Source organism: Mesoplodon densirostris, chromosome 17 (genome assembly GCF_025265405.1).
Source record: "Mesoplodon densirostris isolate mMesDen1 chromosome 17, mMesDen1 primary haplotype, whole genome shotgun sequence".
In the NCBI taxonomy this organism is placed as follows: Eukaryota; Metazoa; Chordata; class Mammalia; order Artiodactyla; family Ziphiidae; genus Mesoplodon; species Mesoplodon densirostris.
This window is the reverse complement of record NC_082677.1, coordinates 6420102-6446257: the sequence shown is the minus strand read 5'-3', so window position 1 is coordinate 6446257 and position 26156 is coordinate 6420102. Positions and strand designations below refer to the sequence as shown.

The 26156-nt window shown below is 45.1% G+C and overlaps 1 protein-coding gene across 4 annotated transcripts in view; it reads right to left on the bottom strand.

Annotated features, from left to right (window-relative positions):
* Positions 1–26156, bottom strand: part of MTUS2 (microtubule associated scaffold protein 2) — a 323316-nt gene that overhangs the window by 35488 nt on the left and 261672 nt on the right. For 3 of the 4 annotated variants that reach the window (XM_060080136.1, XM_060080134.1, XM_060080135.1), the window contains one exon: positions 12483–12549. In XM_060080136.1, coding sequence (XP_059936119.1) covers positions 12483–12549 — 67 coding nt within the window. Of the gene's footprint in view, positions 1–12482; positions 12550–22435; positions 22490–26156 lie in introns of those variants that run through there. The other variant, XM_060080137.1, reaches the window with a different exon arrangement.

Sequence of the window (26156 nt, the reverse complement as noted above, 5' to 3'; positions counted from 1 at the left end):
GGAAGCGTGTATTACTTTGTCTTCCTTTAGCAGGTGTTGAGTTTCGTTGGCAGGCAGGTAAATCACTGGATACCCTTGACTCCACCAGACTTGGTTTTATTCTTTGTTAGGGTGGGTCCACTTGAGTTTCCTAGAGAGACCCTTCCTCTCGGTCATGGTCCTTACTCCTAAAGCCTGGCCTTTCTCAGGTCTTGTCTTGAGAGGTGAGGTCTCTCCACCCTGGCTGGGCTGGAATCCAACGTCTCCCAGCACCATGCAGCCTCTGTTGCCCTCACCCATGTCAGTCCTGCAGCAGCTGCCCTCTGCCAGGCCTCCCCGGGCATGTGATGCCCATGCTTCATCTAAGATCACCCAGGAACCCCCCATGCAAATTCCTGGGGCACTGGAGAGGTAGATGCAGTTCCCTGACCAGGGATTGAACCAGCGCCCCCTGCACTGGAAGCACAGAATCTTAACCACTGGACCGCCAGGGAAGTCCCAATGGCCTCATGATTTTTAGCTGCTTTAATCACCTGGATCTCTGGTAACTGCTTCTTCAGCTCAGCAACATGGCGGCCACTGCTGGAGCACCTCTCTGTGCTGTGGTCTGGTAAGTGACTCCAGGCAAAAAGCTGGGGCCAACAGGGGACTCAGTGTGATCCCTTTTCTTCAAGGATCACGGGCCTGTGGTGTCTATTGCTTGGAAACAGCTGCCTCATATATTTTGTGTCTTATAGCTGTGTACAGTGGGATGTTAAGTCCAGTACTAGTTACTCTATAACAGCTGGAAGCAGGGCAGGCATGGGTACTTGGTAGAAGCTCCCAGGTGATTCTAATAGGCTTCCATCTCCTCCCATGGGGATCCCTGGCTAAGAACTGAGGTCCCAGGAACAAAAGAGGTATGCAGATGGCTGCTCAAGGCTATCTCAGTGAGATGCCATTATATTATAGCACATGATTGATTCTGGTCCACTAAGCTGTCTTCTGAGTACAATTTTAGCTTTCTAGGTAGATGTGCCTATAAGGAGACATATCATTACTCATTGTAAATTAATAAATTGGGATTTTCATTTTCTATATTAGCCTCTAGTAAACTTACTTAAAAGGCGTTTCCTTGAAAGAGCCATTCTTGGTGCACTAACGATGCCCACACTTAGGTGCCAGCCTGGTCTCTCCATCTGGAACCATCATTCTGATTAGCTAAATTCTGACCAAATTCTTCATCACTAGCTTTTCTTTTTCTTTTTCTTTTTTTTTTAAAGAAAATAGCTGTGTTAAGGAGCCCTGAGATCAGAATCAGATTCATTATCACCAAAACCTAGTAAGTCTTTACACGGTTCCTTGCAATGCAGAGTTGGTCTAGTTATCATCTTCACCAGAATTAACCTCCTGAAGACCTGACATTTGGCTGAAAAACTGCAATTTTAATCAAAAAGAGTGATCTGAATATAACATAAGCATATACTACAATTTATATATTACTTTATTCAAATTAACTGCCAAATTAAGCAAATAGATTGACAGCACTCCTGAAGCTGGACCTGGTGGTATCTGTGGCTACTCGAATGAGTGACAGTAACTTCATAATGGCATAAGACAAGAAAAACCAAACGTCTAAAAAATCTATGAAGAGAGATTCACTGGAGTCTAATATCCCAAACACTGCCCTGCTTTGTATGCAAGTAGTTTAAAGAGTTTCACAGATAAATTCATTTGCCCTATTCCTCTGGTTTAGGGGTCACCCCATGGAAAACCAGACTTTACTATTTTTCCCATCTCCCAAAGGAGAAATTGAGTCAATGACGTCATTAACGCTGTTGATATAATTGCTCAAGTGTAGAAGAACCACTTCTTCAATGACTCCTCCATTTCCTTTAAGCTCAACTGTTTTACCCCTAAAAGCCCTTCCTGGACCTCTGACTGGGTTACAGACCATCCTCTGAACTCCCAGACCTCCAGCACCTTACTCAGTACCCTGGGTTTTAATCACCTGCTTATGCATCTGCCTCTCTAGTGCCCAGGTGTCCCCTGAAGTCAGAGACCATGTCACACCCATCTTCCACTCCTGGTACACTAACAGGTGCATCTCCTGGGTTCAGTCAAGTTTATACAATGAAGCAATGAATGGTTCCCATTTAATGCGCTAAGCCCTGGGATGGGGCTCGAGGTACAAAGAAAAATAAGAGGGATCCAAGTGCATGAGAAACTCACAAGTGGGTGGTGATTACATTTGCATAATTTGTATGTGATTGTCATTTAAAGCACTGTGTTTTGCAAGATGCTCTTCAGCAATTTTCAGGTTAAATCTATATAGCAGGTCACGTCTTTTTCTGCTTTTTCTTATCGTCCCCAAGACACCAACTGAAATCTTACAACACCAAGGCAGCATGCTATGGTCATGGTGGCACAAGATAAGGACCCAGCTCCATTATCCTTAATAGTTACGTGATTTGGGGTTTGCTTTCATTCTTTAGAGCCACAATTTAGTCACCTTTAAAACAGTGGTGGTATTATCTACCTTACCTGTCTGTCTCCTAGGGTTGTTGTCAGGATTAAATGAAATAATATGTGAAAGAGCTTTGTAAACCACACACCACTGTAGACATTAGATTTATTATGAAGTCACAATTTTATGGAAGCTGCTGACTCCAAGTTTCAAGAAACTGCTTATCCACAGGGTAGTTTACAGGCAGCCCTTGGTATCCTGACTTATTTTATTTAGTCAATTCAGGTTAAGGATTAAACCCACAGATTTAAAAATATTAACATATATCAGAAAGGACTGTCTTTATTTATAAAGGAGTAAATATTTTAGAGGATCACACAACAGACATCTCCATATAAAATAACTAGAAGGTGCTATACCTACAGACTTCAAAGAATTTTATAAATATCAAAAAATGTGTTGCTGCCAACTGGAATAAATCATTGTCTCAAAGAAAGTAGCAGCTTTGTGGAACTGTAGCTGATGATGTATTTTCCATGGCAACCAAACCCAGTCTCTGGTACATCTAAGGGAGTTTGTGGGTTTGATATTACTGTGCATGGGTAAGCACCTGTTAGAGATAGAAACTAAAATGATTTTTAAAAATTACATTTACTGGGATAAAAATCTAATCATGGCAGTTGACATCACTGGTTTGAATTTTTCTCAGCTCAGAACATCATTTTCCTATAGGAGGGGTCAGGTAACTCTCAGACCTTGTCACACTGAGTGGTCCATCTTGCAAAGCAAGCAGTATATTTGAGTCTCTATTGTCACACTCAAATTTCTGACAGCAGACCAAACCTTCTAGATCAAATCTTCTAAATAACACCATTTGCACCCCACCATAGAACCTAGGACAGTGACAGTTAAATAGTAAATATATATTTGGGTCCCCCCCTGCCAAAGTTGTCGAGAAGATTGAGAAGATTCAACTCTGCTGATCAGAGAGAATTTTGCATTCCACAGATGTTGTGTTTTTATTTTCATCCAATTCAACATAAGTTTCTAATTTACTTTGTGGTTTTCTCTTTGACCCACGTGTTAGTTGTGTGTTGTTTAATTTCCAAGTGTTTGGAGTTTTCCAGGTATTTTTGTGCTACTGACGTATAGTCAGATTCTGTTATAGTCCAAAACAGTTTGTATGGTTCAATTCTTTTATATTTGTTGAGGTTCATTTTATGGCTCAGCATACGGTCCATGTAGGTCAATGTTCCACGTGTATTTGAGAAGGATGTACATTCTGCTCGTTGGATGCAATCTTCTATGAATGTCAGTTGGGTCATACTGGTTGATACTGTTGTTTGGGTCTTTTAAATCCCAACTGATTTTCTGCCTGTTCGCTCTCTCAGTACTGAAAAAGGAGTGCTGAAGTCTCCAACTGTAATAGTGGAATTGTCTATTTCTCCTTTCAGTTCCACCAGTTTTTGCTTCATGTGACTTGAAGCTCTATTTTTAGGCACACAGATATTTAGTATTGTTATGTCTTTTTGGTGAACTGACTCCTTGATCATTATGTAATGGCTATCTTCGTCCTTAGTAACACTACTGGTCTGAAGTTTACTCTGTGTGATATTAACATAGACACTTCAATTTTCTTTGGATTGGTGTTAGCATAGTATATCTTTTTTCTATCCTTTTACTTTTAAATATCTATATCTTTATATATGAAGTGGATTTCCCTTAGGCAGCCCATAGATGCATCTTGCTTTTTTTTAATCCAATCTGGCAAACTGTCTTTTAATTGGTGTGCTTCAAAGAGATATTTTTATAAATCAGAAAACGTACATTATTTTTGTGATCCCAAGGGTAGTTATTTTTTCTGAGGTGTCCTCTCGGGTTTTGCATTTTAACTCATCTTTTTTAAAGCTGTGAGGGGAAGGAATACAACAGAATCTAATCTGAAACTTCAGGGAATTAGCATATACTGTGGCCCCAATTTTCTGCCAAACATTCTGCTAGATCCTTTGCTCTCCTTCAGCTCGTGTGACAGGACTATTCCCTCCATCTTACTGACGGAGGCAAGTGAGGCTCCACAGCACAGTTCTCCCCTTCCTCCACAGTAACAAAATATCTGGGCAAGGTCACCAAGAAAAAAGAGCACATTTCCCAGTCCCCTTGTGACTAGGTTTGCCCTGTGACTTAGATCTGGCCAAGGAGATATAAGTTCCTGGAAACCTTTCCCCAAGAGGAGCTGACCCACTGTTTCTGCTTCTTTTGTTCATTTCCTCCTCCATCCTACTACCTGGACTAGAGATATGATGACCACGTGACACCCAGTGCTGACCACTGCCACCCTGGACCACGAGGAGAAGCGCCACTGTCTTGGGGATGGGTAAACGTTGAGCTGTTGGAAGCCTGGGGCCCCTGTGGACTCTGTGGAACAGAACCACACCTGCTTCTGGGTGCTTGCCTCCTGACTTTTATATAAGGGAGGAATAAACATCTAGCTTGATTAAGCTACCATTGTTTAGGGAGTTTGTTATTTGTTCCTGAATCCAATCCTAATGGCTATAGCTTAGGGATGAATTAACATAACACTGTTACATAATTATACTCTAATCTACGTTTGGACAGATTCATACTAGCATCTATCATGGTTTTGGGTGGGAGTCATACAGAATTGGGATACAGAACTATTTTATTTTGTTTATCTGCTTTTTCAATCTATTAAATTAAAAGTTACCAAGAAAAGGTGGTGGGGGAGCTGGGGATGCCGTGGTAAAAGTTGCGCACGATGTGTAAAGTTACGCACGATGTGTAAAGTTGCGCACAATGTGTGAAGTTACATACGATGTGTGAAGTTACATACGATGTGTAGAAGAATTCTAGACTTGGGTTAAGACCTGACGCTGTCCCATTCCACCTGTATGCTCTTATGGAAGTCACTTAACCTTTCTGAGCCTCAATTTCCTATAAAAGACACCAGCACCTACTTCACAGAGCTGTCTGAATGAATAAATAAAACATATCATGTGACAGAGCTTGGTAAGTACTAGCGCTTTGTAAATACAAGGGATTATGATCATAAATTGGAAGACATGTTTTATGCATAAACCCTGGAAGGTAAAACCATCTCACAGATACACTTACAGTGGTGCGTGTCCATATATTTAGGTTGCTAGTTATAAATGAGAATAAGTGGAAAAGTTCATTCTATTTAGTAACTTAAGAATGTAGTAAATAACCAGTCAGTGTTCACTGTCATAAACTGAGATTTCTCTCATACCTTTGTAGCAAAGCTCTCAGAAGTCTTTAGTATGACTTTATTTCATGTTATAGAAAACACTCAGGTATTTTTTGTTTTGTTTCAATAAGCTAACTTTCATCTAAATGTGGATTTAACCACTTAGCTTCCTGTACAATACCTGAGAAACTTTAACAGAAGGATTGCTTTGTTAATTACTGCTTTCTGTTTTAAAACTATACTTCATGTTAAGTGTTTTTAACGTTTTCAGTGGAGACGAAAAAGCGAAGTCCATGTTAAGTCTGAGGCTGGCAGAAAGCTAAAAACCCATGGCCTCGGCTTGGGAAGAGCCAGAGCAGAGGTAACAAGTTCAGGAGAGGAGGGGATGATAGAGCCACATGTGGGAGCAGAGAGCAGCTTTGTCCATCAGCACAGGGACCGGGGCAGTGGCAGGTAAAGAAGGCCAGGAGGAGGGCAGCTGGGTGATGGAGAGCCTCAAAGGTGAGAGGCAATTTCACACCCCGTTCAGACAGTCACAGCTCTGAGCGGCCTCGAGGAAGGAATGTGGTGGGAGGTGTGCAGTGCCGTTAGTGTTGGTCCAACTTGTGTCTGCACGTACATCTCAGCAGGGCTCTGGTCTGCCTGTGAGAGCACCGGGGGTAAGTAAGGAGTGTGAGGCCGAGGCCCCATTTGAACCTAGCTATTTATTGCATGTTTTTCTGCGGAGTTCATCTAATTCATATTTTTTTAATTCCTATTTTTTATAGCTCAGGTTTTCTAATAAGGCAGCTCTGCTGGAGAGAAGACCATAAATATCTACCTGATGGTGGTCAACAACCTGAAACATAACGTCTCAAAAGGAAGTAATCTGCTTCCGGGAAGAACATCTTACAAATCTATTTCAGCATCTACAAATGTAAAGGATGAACCTTCAAGGATCCAGTATTTGACTTCCAAATTTGGAGAATGCCACTTTATCCAAAAATCAGGGCTCATATTTTAAGAACTATACTTTTTGGGAAATTTTAAGATATGATTAAAAAATCATATATTAAATATGTTTCTAGCATATTTACTCCTCCTTCCCTGGATGTGATGCTGGATTCTGGTTTCCTGGAGATCCGAAATGCCCTTTCATCCCACAACCAATACAGCTAGAGGAAGGCTTTTCCAAGGATAGACCCAATTCAGGGCAACTCCAAAGACAAGGCAAGAGCCATCAACCCTGGAGGGTGACCTGAGGATGAGAAGCTTTCAAGAGGATGACTAGAGATCCCTGTCTTCATAGGAGATACAAATACCATAGATGACAGAAATTTCAGCCACTCCACAGGGACTCTACCCTTGGACCACAAAAGGCTCCATCCCAAACTACATCTTGGTATATGACTGGCAATTATGTGTCCCTTCTCAGGTGTGTGTGAGAGAGAGAGAGAGGGAGGAAGGGAGGGAGGGGGAGGGAGGGGGAGAGAGGGAGAGAGAGAGAGAGAGAGAGAGAGAGAGAGAGAGAGAGAGAGAGAGAAATTGATTTAATTCCCTTCTTATAAGGCAGCCCTAGCTACACTGAGATTAAATCCACCATAATCTTGTGCAGTGATTTACAGAATAAATATCCAGGATACTGCACATATAGATGAGTTTAAATCAAATGTGAAATCCTACCCAAATTATTGGTCCACACTTTTGAGATTATATTCCAAGAAAATAACACAAGAGAAGAAAAGTAATTTGCAACAGTACACTCAGTGTGGCGTAATAGCAAAAAATGGTAAAACCCCAAACACTCAAAGGGGAAGAGTAGCTGATTCTAGTTTATGATAGAGTGTTTTATAACTCTTAAGTGACAAGTGTGAAAAGTGTTTTTAATCCATGGAAGGAGGAATGGGTTTTCCTTTCCAAAGGTATGCAGGATGGGTAATGCCCCCAAATGGACATGGTGCCTATAGGTCCAGGGCACAGTCAGTGGGGGCAGCAGGCATAGCTGGTGCTCAATAACTGTGCTCCTTCCCTTCCCACATGCATCTACCCAAGTCTCAGTCACTGTACAGGCCCATCTCAGATAGCCCCTTCCGCACGGAGTCTTGGATCGTAAGCTCCTTGAGGACAGGAGCTGTGTCTTATCCACCACTGACTTGTCCGTACATGGCACCAGGTCAGAGCTAGTCCACAGGGTGCCTTTGTGCAAATTAGAAAAAAGGGCCCCTTCCTGTGGGTGGCAGCAACCCCAGGCTGGGGTCCAGGGCTTGGCGAGCGGCTGCAATGTGGGCGCATTTCAGCCCCCACTCAGAGGGGCGCCCCCTGCAAGGTATGACTGCTTCACCATCCATGGTGACCCTGCCTAGCCTGTGCCTGGCACATACTAGGCACCTAATAAATATTTGTTGAATGAATGAATGGACTGAGATTAAGGAGAGCTAAGATTTTCTTTTTGGTACTTCTTACAGACATCCCAACTTTAGCCAAGATCTCTGACCATGTCTCAGTTTACCGATCTCACCAATGTGGTGAATAGACTATAGTCATTAAGACCTGGATCACCTCTGAAATGCTATGAAGCTTTTGCTACATAAAGGTGCTCAGAAGCTTGTTGAATGAAGGAATCATTCTCCATAACGGGGCAGAGCCTTGGCTGGGTGCCTTGGCGAGGTGTGGTAGAATCATACATTGGTCTTTGTCCCTGGAGCTCCTAAAACCCTTTGGATTTCCTGAGTGACAGGAGTGTCTCTGTATTTATAATGAGCTCCTTCTCTGAGTTTATGCTAACAAGGTAACTTACTGGGGGGGCCCCTAGAGAGCCTCAGGATGGGGCTGGTCACAGGACAGACCAGGTGATTAGAATTTTCAGCCCCACTCACCGACCTCTAGGGAGCGGAGATGCTGGAAAAGGGGTTATAAAATCTCTTGATTCAGAGAGCTCCCAGGTCAGTGAACACAGCTAGCTCCTGCGGGGGTTGGGAACCTGTCCTGGGAGGGTGTGGAAGCTCTGTGCCTCCCCCTCCCCCCAAATACCCTGTCTTGTGCATCTCTTCCATTTGGCTGTTCCTGAGCTGTATCCTTTATGATGAACTGGTAAATGTAAGTAAAGTGTTTTCCTGAGTGGTACGAGTCATTCTAAGCGAATTATTGACTATGCGGAGGGGTTGTGGGAACCCTTGAATTTACAGCCAGTTGCTCAGAAGTATAAGAGGCTCCTGGGACTTAGGACTGGCACCTGCAGTCTAGTGGGACTGGCCCTTCACCTGTGGGGTCTGCACTCACTCGTAGAGTCAGTGTCAAAACTGAACTGAATTGTTGAACACCCAGCAAGTGTTCTCCATGTGGAAAAATCTCCTATACACCTGAGGTCCGAAGGGGATCAGAAAACACCACTTGGGCTTCCCTGGTGGCACAGTAGTTAAGAATCTGCCTACCAATTCAAGGGACACGAGTTTGAGCCCTGGTCCGGGAAGATCCCACACGTTGCAGAGCAACTCAGCCTGTGCGCCACAACTACTGAGCCTGTGCTCTAGAGCCCGTGCGCCACAACTACTGAGCCTGCGCTCTAGAGCCCGTGAGCCACAACTACTGAGCCCGTGAGCCACAACTACTGAGGCCCACATGCCTAGAGCCCGTGCTCTGCAACAAGAGAAGCCACCACAATGAGAAGCCTGTGCACCACAACGAAGAGTAGCCCCCGCTCGCCACAACTAGAGAAAGTCCATGCGCAGCAACAGAGACCCGACGCAGCCAAAAATAAATAAATAAATATAAATTAATTAAAAAAGAAAACACCACTTATTTGGAGATGTCCTCAAAGTTTACTTGCAAATCAACTGCCAGAAATTTCCTACTTAAAAACTACTATGGTCAGAGATTCTCAATCAGCGTGGGATGACGCATCTCAAAATCTCTGAGAGGGATTCTAACTACACGCCTTCTAGAAGATTCTGTGGTAGCTCCCCCAGAGAAGTCACAAATGGAAATGTACTGTAAATGTGAAGCGTGTCAGCAAACACACCAGGGGGTTACTTTTTGGGTTTAGTTCCTGGAAGCTCATCTAATCCAGATGGGAGCGGACTCAGAGGATGGACACCCAGCCTGACCGGCAAAGGCGAGGGAAGGAGGATGAGAAGGGAGGGGGACCTCCAACCCCTTTCCCAGGAGCCAGGCCAACCCTAAGGGTGAGATCAAAGCAGGTGGAATCTGTCTTCTGCATCTCCCCTTTTGGCACCCTCCCTCACCCACCTGGCTCCTCTGCCTGGGCCCCTCCTGCTGCCCGGAGCCCTGGCCTGCAGGAACCTCCCACTCCCCCAGCCTTGTCCCTGATCCAAATCAAAACCCCTGCTCCTTCAACGCAATTCAGTGATTCTCAAACTGCACCTAAGAAACACCTGGGGAATGAAGCAATGCCTCAGTCTCACCCTCAAAGATTCTGATTCTGTTGCCCTAGGGAAGGTCCCGGGAATCGATGTTCTAAAAAGCATCCCAGGTGATTCGAACACGCACCAGGGCTGAGAACCACCAGCAAAGCTGATTCTGGCTGGATGCTAAAAACCTTTGATTGAATTTATTCACATCAAGGGTGCAGAAAGCTGATGGGTACTTATGAGCAGATATCGGTAGAATTTATGGCAGCATTTTAATGGTCGTGAAGAATTTTAAGCAGCGATTTTTGAATGTGGGGGACAGGCCAGCCCTGTTCTGGGATCTGTATAAGTGCTCCTAAAGGATTCTGAGTTTTCGCAGCTTCTTTTCTTCTTCTATGTCAAATTTACAATCTTTAGAAATTCCATCTCCCCCTCAGAACCGCACCCCTGGCCCCTCCCCTCCAGTGACCCCGCCCCCCAGACTCAGCTGATAAGAGGTCCAAATAAGGCTGGGGGGTAAGAAGACAGGACTGATCATCTCTCTACAGGATCACTGGGAGGTCTGGTTTGTAAGCTCAATACCCCTTTCCCTTCAAGGGAATACCCTGCAGGTCAAGACACTAGAATTTACGACTTTACGGTTAACAGATGATCCCGATATTCCCGTCTTTCTCTCTCACAAACGCAGCCTCTCCAGTGGTTCAGGAACTCGCTGCTAAAGTGTCCTCTGGGGCCGAATGCTGGGCTGAAGGGCCCAGGCCATGGTGCTGCCTTCCCCTCCCCCCATGGCTTTTTCATTTGGCAGGTGAATTCTGGTTCTATTCTTATCACTAATGCAGAAATCAAGTAAGGCTTAAACACAAAATCCCAGCGTGATCCCCGTGTGGTTCCTGCTGCATTCAGAAGCTTCGGGAAAGCACAGAGGGAGGGGTGCTGGATTTGGTACACACTACCTGGCTGGGTGAGGACAAACACCCCGGATCCAACGCTTGCCCAGGGGGTGCAGATGTCCCTTCCCTAGTGTGGAAGAGTTCATCCTCTGTCTTCAGATTCAAGGTGCTATACACCTAAGAGTTACAGAGTCACCTTTACAGACTGCTTCATCATCGCTCTCTTCTTTAATTGAATTTCCTTTCTATGAAGTGGAACCCGAGGGACAGAGACGCGAGCCAGCTTGCCCTACCTGGACCTCGGTCACTTGCTCGAGAGCCCAGCCACTGTGTGGAGAGACACGTGCTTGTGGACCTGGGCTGTGCAGGAGCTACCCTCACAAACTCTGCCAACTTCCGTTCCTCGGGCCTCTCGGAACACCTCCCTGCGGGTTCATCCACTGGTGGGGATGCCAGGCGTGGGCGCCTCGGTCTTGCTGCTCCGATCACACACAGGTGAGGCTGGGGAGGCGCCTGCTCTGTTTGGGGAGAAGAGGCCACGGCTGCCCTGTCCCAACGGCAAAGGAGGTCGCCAAACTTACGGTGAAGAAACAAAATAAAATTTTTAAGGTAAAAAAAAAACTGAAAAAAATGGGTAGGGTAAGCTGTGTTTGGAAATCACTACTCCGTCCACTGGGCATCCTGGGGGTCTGTGCTCCCTGGGGAAGCCTGGCCTCCAGACTCGACGCCTATTTGCATGGCTGGCCTGGAAACAGGTGCCACCCATTAAGGATGGCTGGGCCTGTTCAAGTCCCTTGCTGGTGGAGGAGGCCATGCCTGCACAGGGGGGCTGCCCCCAGGACCACACTGGATGGAGGAGAAACGTTCGCTGTAAAGAGAAGAGCAGGCCAAGGGGACTACGTCACGTTCACTTCACCTTTGCTGGAGTAACAGATCCCAAGAGAGGAATGGGATCAAGAAACTGGAACGTGGGAAGTTCTTGGTCTGACCTTTGGCCTAGAGTGAAAGCCCCTCTCTTAGCACATCCCAGGGTCTGGGGATCTTCCTGTCACTGGCAAGGTCTCCTGTGGTTCAGCCAGAACTACACCATCGTATCAGACAAACAGAAGGAGTTTCAACATGAACCCTAGCATTTTCTAAACCATCCAGATTCGTGTTCTAGATCACAGAGTATTTCACGGCAGGGTGCACAGTGGCAGGAAGCAACTTACAGGGAGCACCTCGGTTACCCGCCCAAGCTGAGCTGCTTCTGCTGGAGCTGTGCCTGCCCAGGGGCGGGCGTGACATGGAGGGGTGCTTGTCACCCAACACAAGGCAGACAGAGAGGTGTGCTGCCACTGGGGCGGAGCGCTCAAGCCTGATCAGTCCCACCGTGAACTGTCAGGAAGCTGCCTGTATGACAACGGAGACATTACACAGAAATCACAGCTGCCCGCAAGGCTGCAAGAACCCACCGCTGTGCTGGGGATGATACTTCCTTTTGTCCAGGCAGGTTTGCTCTGGTTATTACCTGAGACATAATTGCTTTTGTTATACATTCACAGATAGCAGAAAAAGACACGCTTTACGTTCCTCATCGTCAATGCCCTACTTACCAACTTCATCCCTGATGTTTGCAAGTTCGATTGACAGCTCTTTTTCTTTCACAAGGGCACTTTCATTCTGAAAAAACAAAATGGATACCAAGAGTCCCCTCGTTTTAGGCTAAATAAGCACTTTCACATGTTTAATTGCTGAATCATATTAAGCAAATATTTATAAGTTGAGCCCTTAAGGAGATAACTATATAAGCATATAAAAAACTTACAAAGCCAAGTCTGACTCACTCATTTGTATCACATTCAAATCACAAAGCTTGCCATATAATATTAATAATACCCATGTTGTGCTTTTTGCACTCTGTATACCTGTATTGCACTCTGTATACCTGTACTGCACTCTGTATACCTCAACCTACAGTAATTCTTTGCATGTCTATGTCCTACACATTAATCTACTGTTATATATTATTATATATTTTTAATTATTGTCACTATTACAAGATTTTTGGCCATGAAAATACCATATTTCTCTGAGGGACAGATGCTTATTTTACCAGCTGTCCCCTTAAACTTACCCTTTTGTCCATACATGCACTGTTACCTACCTAATGAATAATGGGCAGAAAACCTAACATGAAACATTTCTCTTTGTAATAAGACCAACACCAAAACTTAAGTTTCCAAGGTGTTTTGTTCCATTCTCTGCATCGGTAGAAGGAAGACGAAGAAAACTTACACTCAAAGTGTTACTTACTGTAAAGAATGCCATTTGTCACTAAATGATTGCTTGGTTGTTTTCAAGTCAAATACATACTATGACATAAAACAGACGAGTTGAAGACATGAGTCAGCACCAATATTTACATTTGTTGTGATCTTTATTACTACTAAAAGTAACTAGGAAAGATGTGGTACATAAATTCTCTTCAAGTGACAGGTGCCAAAAGTACAGGCCCTCAAGGAAAGGTTCCTTCATTATGTAGAATGTACTCCCAAAGCAAACATTTCCAAAGAGGGAATTTTGGCCAAAATGGGTACCAAATATCTAGCACAGATATCCTCAGGGCCTCGTGAATGCTCTTTCTTTCTTAAACTTGCTTTGACTTCGATGTCAGCACCTCCGGACAACCTGTGCCGAATGGGAACAGACAGCTGTCACGATCTTGTCTCTGTGTCTGCTGCGTTTAGACCCCGGTGACACGTGTGCTACTTTGGCTTGATGGCAGGGCCTCAGGTTATCCAAAGGGCATTTGCTAAGCGATGTTAGAATTTCATGCCTAGGTAAAACTCTACTTGCATAATAAGCTGCGAGCTATTTTAGTCACAGGCATTAACAATGATTAAGTCATGGTTCTCTTAAGACTGATGTAGCAACCATACACTATTTGAGGGACAGTGGACCCCCATCCCACTCATGGAGCTCCCTCCTCACCCCAGCCCATAGCATCCTTGCCTTCCCTGAATGTGAAGGCTGGAAATCACCCCTGAAAGTGTACATTCTCCTGATCACTACGTGACACTGCCTCGATGCCACGCCCATGGCACAGGGCTGTCCTGAGGGTTAAATAAATTAACGTACGTGAAGCAGTTAGAATGGTGCCTGGCACTTACAAGCTCTATACAAGTGTTAGCTGTTACTACAACTCTGTTGTTTCCTTTGATTTCGTTTGCAACTGGATGACATCCTATAGATGATAGGTGCTTTTCCACGTTGAGTGCCTGAATGTGTTTAGAGTTGGCATATGTCTTGTTCCCTGCTTTTTTTTTTTTTTTTTTTAAAGCACCTTCCTGGCTCTGTCTTGATTCTACTCTAAGTTCAAAGACTAGAGAACTCAGAATAGGCAAAGTGTCTAGTCAGACTGATCACAGGGATAGGTGCTTGGTCTAACAGCAGCTTAATACAGCCGCCTGACTTGTTACTACAAATTAAGAAAACTTGGTATTCCTGAGAGGGTAAGTTTCAGTATTTACCCTGAAATAATCTCAAACTAGTGAAAAAACTAACTTGTTTCTACTATCAAGAATAATTCTGAACACTCATATCCTCAATTTCCGAAGCACAGCCAGAGAATTGAAATACTGTCCTCATCCGTCCAGAAACAGCATCACCAAGTATTCACTCCTGGGCCGCTGAGAGTTGCAAAGACTTAGACGAGGTTAGGCAGGGACTGACTAGAAGGTAACAAAAAACAACAAACTGACTCGAATCTTTCACCCAAAGCCAACGTTTCCCTCAGTGCCTGCAGAAGCCCTGGGACGAAGCCCTGGGTGGATGTTACCCGTGCAGAGGGATCCTGCGTCACAACCCATCACACTCTGCTTTCCAGCCACGGAAGAATCAGGCATTTGGGGACGGAGTGGCTTGAAGGTCCAGCGAGGAGGACAGGCCTCGGCTGGACACAGTGATGATGCTGATGAAGATCTTCAGACCTGAGTCACTGAGATGAAAAGCCACCGCTGGTGTCTGTGGCCAGGCCTGCCCACCCATCTTTGCTTTAGGAGTGAGAGAATGAAAGAGAAGACACAAGAGAGGAAAGGGAAGAGGATGGGAAGGGAGAAGAGATGCAGGGGAAATAGGAGGGAAACCAGGCAGATGAGAGACCCTGCACCCTCTCCCTTTTGAGAAGCAGAGAGGAAGACGATCCATGAAGACCCAGGCCCCCCTCACCCCCAACCTTCTGCAGGCACAGATGACAAAACCAACTGATCTCAGAGTCATCAAATAGACAAAGACAAGCAACAAACCTGGTGGCTAAAATGTCAAGGAAAACGACCAAGCTTGGGTAAGGTCTACTGATCACGTCAGTATTAACACCAACCTTGACCGAACACTTCCTCGATGCCAAGGCACAGCGCCGGGTAAGCCCTTTTGCTCACTTACTCCCCCAAATACTGTCAGGCAGGTCCTGGGTTTTATTTCCCATTCTGGAGGACGGAACTGGGGTTCTGTGGTTAGGTAACTGGCCAAGTAACCTGCACAACCAGCCAGGAAGTGGCCAAGCAGGAGTTTTCACCCAGGCTCCACACTCTTTATCAAACACTAACACAAGGAGATGCTCCCCTCTGTCCCGTGCTTACCTAGACCCAACACCGAGGTCCAAACTGCACCCATCCTCAGCTTGGATCCGAGCTCTCATGACCACAAAGCTTTCCCCGTCTAACTGGAGGAGAGGCAGTGCCATCCCCTGATGACCGTTTCAGTGGAAATGTTGCCTGGCTGCATTCACACCCCACCCGCCCCGTGCCCTCCCTGTGTCTGTCCTTGGCGTGGATTTGTCAGTTGCACTTCATTTCCGTTCTAGCCTCTGTGTGGTGGTAACAGCGGACAGGGCAGCTATTTAGCTTTTCCTCAGTCAGCGTTCTCGAGCCCTTTCCGATGGCCTCCTGAAGGCGCTGGCAGGGCTCTCTGCTCGCGGAGGCCAGCCCGAGCAGTTTGGCTGCAGCCCTCCTTCCTTAAGTGCTTGATTTTGAAATGATATCAGCCCTTCTAATTTGTGAATTCTCTGCATCAATCACGTTACTTTTTGTTTTCTGCAAAGCAAACCAGGACGATGTGACGCTGCCCTGCAACGGACCGAGTCAACAGCCGAGACCTCAGGACACTCTGCTCCGTAGGCAAGAAAGGGACCTAAAGGGCATTTCCACTCGCCACTCCCTGCCTCCGAGAGTCATCTTTCCAGCCACTGTGGCTCAGCAGCCTTCCTGCCAGGCCCTGAGGGTCTGCTCAACACCAGGGGTGAGGCTGCCCCAAAGACTCCCTTCCAAGGGCCCTCATGCACCACCCCCCTCCCCTCCCCCACCCGAAGCCAGGTCCGGAGCGATGATGCAGTGGGAGGGCTGAGATACAAGCAGGGCCTCCTCGGGGCCTCGGTGTCAGACCAGTGCTTCCCTACATGGGGAATGAGTGGAAAATTCCTCGCTGGTGCCAAGCACATGAGCCCCTGCGTTCAGTCCGATGGGCTAAAAATAGAACTCAGTATTAGGCATCCAAACTATCCTAGTGATACGGTCCAGAAACTGCCAAGTCGAAGAAGGCCATTTCTCTAAAATTACTGTTTACTCCAGGACGGGCTTAACTAGAAACGGACACTTGGAGAACATTCATCTCGGCCCCTCACCAGCAGCTGTGTTTCTCAGCCGCCTCCTTTATGTGGTCACGCACCTCTCCTCTGCAGTCCAAGTCCTCTAGTGTCTCTGGCGTGGTCCACTGTGCTCACAGACGGAATCCCAGAGGCGCTATCCCCACCAAACATCCGAGTCTCCCCTCCACCTCTTGCCCTACCAGGTCTGCTACAGTGAAGCCCACATTTCTTCTTAGACATGGCACTGCGAACTCTGGAGAAACACTGCCTTTGACCTTTCCTAGCTACAGAAGCCTGGCAAAGTGTACAACGGGCTCATCAACTTCAAGCAACTGGATGTGTGGCCAGGCCCCAAGCAAGCCTGCCACACTCTGTTATCCTAACATGCTTGGTCAACGGGGGGCTGTCTGTTCTGGGGGCTGGTGCTGCCCGAGTGACTAGTGGTGACAGGAAGTGAAAACGCCCATCTGTGTTATCATCATCCACGTGACCCTCACTTAGGCATCAGCCACCTAAGCCCCTCCCCCAATTAGAAATCGACAGGACAGCCTGGTTTCTATTAAAATTGAATAGATCTGTTTTGAATGATAATCAACACATAAAACGCTGCGTGAATATGAGGTGCTTTCACCCCAACTGATCCAGAAACAGGAATGTATCCAGCACAACACATATTTACTTAGTGTCTACTATGTGACAGGCAGACATGCCAGGCAGGATACTTCTGCCTTCAAGAAGCTTAAGAGTCTCCCAAAGAGTCAGTAAATAAATAAGCAATTACAAAACAATGTGATACAACTCAACCAGGCAGCGCTGGCTTGGAGATTTCCTGAGACCAGAGGATGCGTAAGCAGGGGGCCCAGGAAGGGAGCACCCCAGGCAAAGGCCAGAAGGGTCATCGACACAAGACAGCACCTGGGGCTATTCTGGGAACCTCCGTCACCCCCATCAGAGGGGCCCTTTTCCTTTTCTTGCCAAGTGTCTGCTTCTGGTCTCTGACTGTCCCTGAAAGAATGCCTGATCGGCTACAAGGGTACTGACGACAACTTCATAAAATTCACTGTAGTTCTGAGTGTTTTTATCAGCTCCCTCTTCCCCATCTGATACGTTCTTAAAAAGAGGGACATATGTATGTACGTTTAAAAATATATATATATATGTAAGCTTAAAGACTCCCAGCTCATCTTTCCTGTCTTTTTCGCCTGCCCTGAAATCGGTGCAGATCAGGAAAATTCAATCGCGTGAGCTGGGCCACTTTTTCCCAGGCTAAACAAAAGAGCCCTAACAGGGAGTGAAAAATTAGAATATCTACAGAATTCTGGTATTTGAGGAAACATCCAGATCCTTTTTATTATGAATTTTTGAAATCCTAAGTCATATACCTACACATGAAATTACAAAGAGGTTAAGGGATTTTTTTCATTCATCCCAGAAACAATATTGCTTCTCACTCATGAGTTCACAGCTGAGGGTTTAATTCTACACAGTAGAACCTGTCTTAATAGGGAAACATTTTCTTTTGTATTTCACAACGAACCAGCCACCAGGTGACATCAACAGAACACCTAAGTCTTCAGTGTTGTTCTCTTTTCACCCTTTGTGAATACTGCATTCATTTTCAATATCAGTATTATTGTGAAGATGGGCCAGATTCATAATATAGCTCTGTGGAAAATTCCTCTGGGAGGTGAACTGACCTTTTATTCATTTCAGTTATTATGGCTTTAAGGCAGCATTGATGCCCTGCTTTGACTTAATCAATAAGTATTATTTCTTTCACATATAATTAACACAGCCCACTGTATTTTATGTCTGCTTTTCTAGTTGGAAATGAAATTTAATATAGACTGATCAAAGGGAAAAAGCATCATTCACATTTAACATTCTTAAATACGTGTCAGTGTCTAGTCGCGTGGAAAATGAGCAAAGCCATATCTGGTTTCAAAAGAAACCAGACTAAATTTTAAGATGCATCATTCCAGCCTTTGCCTTTGTGCATGCTTGGGTGTTGATGACCGCCAAACATCTAGCTTACCTAAGAGGCGGTAGTTAATAGGGGGGCATCAGAACAAACCTGGATTACCTAGGAACATTTCGGAAGGACAGAGACTTGTGGGGCCCGAGGAGAAGAAATGTGCATCTTAAGACGTTAGGCTGGAACATTCTGGATCCCAGAGCAAGCAAAAGAAAGGAAAGTTAGCCAGAACCATGATGTTTAATCCACTTATGTCTCACTGAAGAAGTCTCCTGACCTTTCTGGATTCTGTCGACTTTGAGTGACCTTCCCAAATTTATGACTGTCCCAACACCCGTGCGCACCTGGGACAAGCAGTGAGGTGCCTTCCCCCAACTCACACCCCTACCAAGAATTTAGAGAAAAGGTAAGTAAGATTAGCCTCTGAGATGACAAGCAACACAGAAAAGGTTAGGGTAGAGATAGGCAAAGTAACCCCTAAAGGGTAAGGACCGGACCTAAAGCAGTAAGACAAGAGTGGGTCATAGAAATGGAAGCAAAGCAAAGGGAGATTGGAAGAGGCAGTCACCAGGGCGAGTAGCAATCGCACAGCCTCCCAAGTGATTTCAGGCTGGAGTGGGGACGGGACATGAGGTCACTGGATGCCTAAGTAACATTCCCTCCTCATCAAAGCTTCTTATGAGGCTCGACTTTGACTCTAAAAAGAAATCCCATGTTGATCGGGCTCCTAATCATTCGTTTGCTTGTCAGGTCTACTACTCATTGTTAAAAAACAAGTTGGCATTCTAACTGTACATCTACTTGATTTCTCTTAGTACCTCAATGTTTCTAAGAATGACCCACTCTGGCAAGTGTCTGCATGTGCAGAGCTGCTGGCTTGGGCCTGGACCACACTGAGTCTGCTGGTAAGGGACTCTTGGGGATCCATCTGGGTGTCCCAGGGGCCTTCCTGGGTCATACTTTTCCCCTCCAAATACCTGTAGAGAATGAGTCTTTCTACAGACCGCCTCCCAAATCCCAAGATGGATCCCTGCTTCTTCTTAACTCAAGTTAAAAAACCTGGGTCTGGTTTTCAGCCTAGAAAACATTTCCCCACACTCCCTATGTGCTTCTGTGTCCCGATGCTGACTCTCATCTTTCACCAGAGTGGGCTAAAATGTCTTTACCCCCACACTCTTTGCTTAGAGGTACAGTGCTTCTCAAAACTCTACCCCGTTCCTCAGCGTTCAAGTCATGATCCACTCCTTCCAAGAAACCTCGCCTCTGATTCCAGCACTGACTTCTCCTTTCACTGGATTCCAAAACAGGTATGATCAGTACCACATGACTTTCACTTGATGATACACCAGTCTTGTACTGATGGTTGAACTGCTGCCTACCTCACTTGCAATTTCTCTGGAAAAGGTGGAAATACAACCAGACAAATAACTGGTAAACTCCATAGGACAGGCTGTGCCTTTTAAGAATTCTTTGCTAGTCCCCATAATAACTGAGCACAGAGCAAACGAGTAAGAAATACCGTCGATGTTTTTACAGGTGTTTTTAACGTTAAAATGCCTAGGCACGATCAGCTTTTAAAAACTATTTGTGCACTTAGCGACTTTATATGCAGTTTATACTCTAGGTAAGATTCCTTACTTTCCGCACCCCCCCCCCAATAAATTCATGTTAAAGAAACATCTTAAGACTAATATTTCTTGGCCCATCTCTGAACTGATGACTTATCTACAATTGTCTCCCCACTCTTTTCAAAACATCTTTAGCTGCACTACGATCAAACTGTTAAAGACATTTTTACTTCACAAAATAAAGTTTTCTATTTTGTATCTATACAGAGTTCGGAGGGAATGTTTCATTTCTTTTCTTTTCTTTTTTACGGTTTATTAAAATGGGCTAAAGTAATCAGAAACAACTTCATCGACCATTTTATCAGGTCTCTTTCAAACCAGGTTGATGCTGGGATTGTCAGAGCTGATCAGCAAACTGAAGGATTTTATGGTGGGACTTTAAAGAGTAAACTGATTTCCAGAGTTTGGAATGGAATCCCATAATAGTCCTAGTAGACCATGCCTGGCCCAATAGGCAACTATTGAATAAACAAATGATTTTGGCATACTGCCTGTGAAGTTATGCTGAAAGGTGGGTAACTAAATAAAACAACAAATTTTTTAATTAAAAAAGGAAAGCCCTTAATCCCTAAAATGAGCACCTATGAACATACATCTATAAAACCGCCAATGGGAATACCATTCTAAAATATAGCAAAGAAACATCAAGAAATGTGGGTGTAAACTTAATGAGAAAGTTTACAAATGCTGTGTAAGCTTTTAAGTTTTCATCAGGAAAGAATAATTTGCCTTAAGTTTGAAGTTTCAAAGCTAAAACATTTGCAAGTCACTTAAACATCGCACTGCGATGAAATAACATTTAATTATCTTCCTAAAATCTCTAATTTAAAGACTGACACAGGGATAATATTTTTCAACAACTTGATTTGAAACAAAAGAGGAGGATGGATTCACTTCAAAATATATTTTCTCAAAAAAGGCCTTTAATCAGCTTCTATTTCGAAAACTTTTGTACCACAGCTTAGAAATATGAACATTATAATATTGTTGTACTTGTAGCAAATCCTTCCCTTTTATAATAATTACCGTTACAAGGCTTCCTTCAACACCTTTTGGTGACCATTTCTCTTGAAAAAAGGGCTTAATCACTTCCATGTTGGATGTGCAGATAACTGAGTGCAAAGGTTGCATATTTCTATTTGTCAAAAGCACATAAATGTGTACATAAATATTTTAGTTCTTAGTCATGGTAGCAAAAGCCAATCCCACTGAGATAGTTATTTCTACTGGAAGAAAAGGACCAGGGGACTTGTAAGGTATCAGTTTAACTTTCCTAGTTGGTAGGTAACCCTCCTTTAGGTCAAGGTTCATAAACACAACTGATGACTAAGATGTTCCCAAGTGACCTCCTTGTAATGGGTTTTATATTAAGCCATTCATTTCCCTTCCCCTGGTCACATACTATACCTCAAGCCATAGAGCTGACGCCCATGAGTAGAAAGGAGGCAATCTCAACCTCTCGTTAAACTCCATTTCATGCATTTTGAGAAATCCAGATGTGTGTGATAATAAAATATACCACAGAGACAAGAGTGATATATTTTATTTTAGATCACTACTAGAAATGCCAGCACATTTCTAACAGTGAAATTAAAAGCATATCTTAATCCCTCCGCAAGCTCCCAGGCCAATGTCAAAAGCAAAGCAAGGCTTTGTGTTGGACTTGTCATCCAGCGCTTGCTCACACTCTGTCCTCCATTCCCTGGCTGTGAATTTTCCTTCTTCCAGTGAAAACTGGAACACACCCTCAGGCTCTCGGGCTCCTTAAGTTTTCACCTCTACGTTCTTCACCCCCACGTGAGGCAAACACGTACAGAGAGAATAACTGGACCCGTGCTCGCTCCTCTGACCTTAAGAACAGAAATTACAAGGATGGATGCTGTTTGTCAAAAAGAGCGGCAAACTCTCAAAGTTACCAGCTGGCCAAGGGAGACACGTCTAGCTAATCTAAATTCCCCACTGGACCGTCTTAGATTTCGCAGGTACATTAAAATGCAGAAAGAATATTCCAAGGATTTCTTGGCAGTTTGAATTTCAAGATGTTGGAGCAGAGAGCCCTCCTGTTTCAGGAGAATGCAACAGTTACATCTGAGACTGCGGGAAGGCAATTATGTAAGGCACTGCAGAGTAGGGGAGACCCCGGTGGTTCTGCCAACACCGCTCCCATTCGGCACCCGGGAGCCAGTCAGGGCGGCCTCCTGCTCACCCACAAGACAAGTGCACACACATGCCGGGGACAGGGACAGAGGCGCCGGCTCTGGCCTTCTCTCTGCCCTTTGGAAGGAGGAGGGGAGGGAGAGAGAGACAGGGAAGGCGAAGTACCGTCTTGTCCAGGCACTGAAGGCAGTTATAAGGCTTGCAGCAGCAGTGGCCCATCTCGGCAGGCTGGCTGGCAAGAGGACCTCCTTCATTCAGTGTGTCGGCGGGTAATCGCTAAGGCGAGGTGATGGCTCCAGCGAGAGGGGCGCGCCGCTGGGAGCTGTCACAACTTCCATGTGGTCCCCTCGGCTACCTTATTTCTCCTAATAACTTCAGGAATCCGGGAACCAGAGGAAGGAGAGGAGGAGGAGGAACGCAGGGCGGCCGCGTTAGGTTCCCGGTGCGGGGAGAGGGAGGGCGGGAGCCAGGAAGGGAGGGAACGGCTGGAGGGAGGGTCACTTTGCCACTGGAATCCTCAGAGTGAGGCAAATCAATTGTCGCATCACAATCGAGCATTTACCGATGCCACCTCCCGGAGGGGACAGCCGGCGCGCCGCTCCCAAGCCCTCCCCCTCGCGCGGTTGCGCCCCGGCGCGACGCAGACACGCCTGGAGAGGACGCAGGAAACACAAAAGGGCTGGTCTTCCAGGGATGCTTGGGCTGAAGACCACGGAGAGGACTGCGAGAGACGTGGCTCTGCTCAAATACTGGCTTTCTATTTTCCCGAGAAGTAAAGACGCTTATAAACGTGATGCATAATACACGGCCTTTCCTCCATGTAACCCGCCTCTCAGGGCATCGTTGCCTGGGCGGAGGGGGGCGGCGCGGAGGGGACCACCCATTGCTCCTTTTCAAATTTGTGTGCCACGAACAGTTTTGCCCCATTGGAGGATATCTTTATATTTGAAATACAATCGTGAAATCGCTTGTCTTATTTGACAGACCAAACCATTCAAGTGGCTTAAGTAATTAAAATTGGGGTGTGGGCAGCTATATCTCATGGGCGTATCAGCATAAAAGTCTTAGCGGACTGGATCTTTCTGGGCGATTTGTAATTTTTCAAAAAGTTCCAAATCAAAAAGGGACAGGGGTGGGAGCCAAGGTTTTTTTTTTTTTTAATTTCAAAAGAGACGTGGCATGTAAAAATATGTTTGTGTAATCCTGAAAGTAAGAGATGCAAATATTTATGAAATTAACTTTATACTTCCTAATATCTCAGAGGAGAAATCCTGAAATTTACTGTCTGCAGAAGTATACAATTACATTTTTGCCCATTAAATTTGCCTAAGACTGGAAGCAGACAATAGTAAAAATTAGATAATTTTACTAACTTGAGATTTTTCCAAGACGATTTTAATTAAGTAGCACAGGCGACTTAGATTTGCTTGTAGAGAGGTCAAGGATATTTGGCGATTAAATAACAACAGACCAGAATGTTTGTCCTAAACTTGAAAGGATAAACTCAAATCTTTCTTTAGCACTAACAGGTAAACTAGTATAATTCTTTAGGATGTTTCTATTAAAATTTTAAATGTCAATACACTTTAACCCAACAGATCGACTTCTATCCTACAGTAACACATCTATACGAGAGTGTATGCATAAGGATATTCAGTTTAGCATCATTTGTAACAGCATAAAAATGGGAACACCCTCGATATCCAGCACCTTTCCAGTGTATGGAAACTTTTATGAAAAATGAAGCAAAACTATACACACATATGCGTTTGTCTATGTCTACAATAAATCTGTTGGAAAAAATCCCACCTTTCATCCAACAGCAGCTGATCCTTGGGGAATGGAAAATAGGGGTGAGGGAGTGAATTTCCACTGTTTACACCATCTTGCCAGAATGTATTACTTTTATTGTTTTTAGACAAAGAGTATCAGGGGAAGGCAGTGACCACTGCCTGGGCTCTTTGATGTGAGGAGGTACACAGGTGCCTCCCTCTCACACAGGCTTGCCCTCTCTGGCAGTGAACTCAGGCAGACCTCTCGGAGAGAGAAGAGCTGACAGGACCTTGAGCTTCAACGGGGCTGAGAGCTGTTGCTGGAGCTTTTGACACCTTGGGAGAAAAACATGATATTGCAAGAAGTGATGCCTTGGTACACCCATGTTCATAGCAGCACTGATCACAGGCCAAGACACTTGGGAAGCAACCCAAGTGTCTATTGATGGATGAATGGATGAACAAAATGTCCCCATCCATACAACGCAATATTATCCTGCCTTAAAAAGGAAGGAAATCCTGTCACATGCTACAACGGATGAACCTTGAAGACCTTACACTACGTGAAATAAGCCAGTCACAAAAAGACAAATACGGTATGATCCTACTTACATGAGGTCCCTAGAGTCGTCGAATTCCTAGAGACAGAAAGTAGAATGGTGGTTGCCAGGGGCTGTGGGAAAGGCGGGAATGGGGAGATACTTAATGGGGACAAAGCTTCAGTTCTGCAAGATGGAAAGAGCTCTAGAGGCCGGAGCCTCATAATGTGACTGCACTGAACGGTACTGAACTGTACACTTAAATGGTTGAAGTGGTAAATGTTATGTCATGTGCATTTTACGACAGATAAAAATAAAGAAGTGGTGGCGTGCATTCCCCTGGGGGTAGGCGGTCCTAGCACAGTAAGTTTCTGATCAAGTGAAGACAGAGCAAAGCCTCTCTTGTGGGTGGAGCAGCAGGGCAGGGGGGCTCTAAGAAGCTGACCGTCTCCCAGCGCCGTGTGCAGAAGGCTTTCTTCCGGCAGAATTGTTGTTCTGCACCTGAGGACACGGTTTCCTTCTAAATTAGGATTTAGATTGTACCGTCCTAGGAAATGACTGCTTGTTCTTGTGCAAGGTCTGAGCATGCTTGCTCCCGCCGCTGCCCACAGGAGACAGGGTGAGAGACGAGGCTGCCCAAAGAAAGATGGATTCAGCTTCTCTTCCTGTGCACAGAGGGCGCCAAGGGGCCTGGGACTGGCTGTGCTCAAATCACACACATGGTGAGATCTCAGAGCAAACAACCCAGATTTTGAGAAATGTACCAGTGTCCTAGAGTTACGCCATCTTTCTTTTCTTTGTCAGTGAAAAAACTTCAAATGTACTCAAAAACAGAGGGATAAATATGAAGGACCTTCATTTACCCATTTCCAGTTTCAACAGTTACCAAGATTTTGGCACATTTGTTACCTCTATCCCTTTTTTATTTAAACTTTTTTTCTCATATGTCCATCACCCAGCTTCAGCAATGATCAAGATTTGCAACTTATTTTCACTTGTCCCTTTTCTTTTCTTTTTTTTTTTGTTAAAGTATTTTAAAGTCAAGCCCTACATATTTTAGTATGCATTGCTGAAAATGCTGAGCATTTTTACATAATCCCAATGCCGTTAAAACCCCGAACAAAACTGACAGTGTATCCTTGGCATCTAACGCTTAGTCTGTAACAACATTTCCCTGGCTCCTCTGAAACAAAATTATTTTACAGTTGGTTTTCTTGACCCAAACTAGGTTCACGTATTACATTAGGTGTTAAGTCTCCTAGGCCTCTTTTATCAACCAGTAGGGCCCACCGTCCCCTTCCTATCTCCCTGCCGCCACTGATTTGTTCAGAAACTGGGTTGGTTGGCTTATAGAATGTCCCACATTCTGGACTTGCCTCTTTGCTTCCTTGTAAGGTCATTTCCCTTGTTCCTACCACCCTGTAAATAAAATTTAGTCCTTGAGGCTGGATGAGATTCGAGGTTGAAGGTACCTGGGCAACAATACCTCGGATGTGATGCTGTGGGCATGACCCTGCCACCCATCGGGAAGCACACAATGACTGGGGCTTCCATCGTCCGTGATGCTACAGTGAA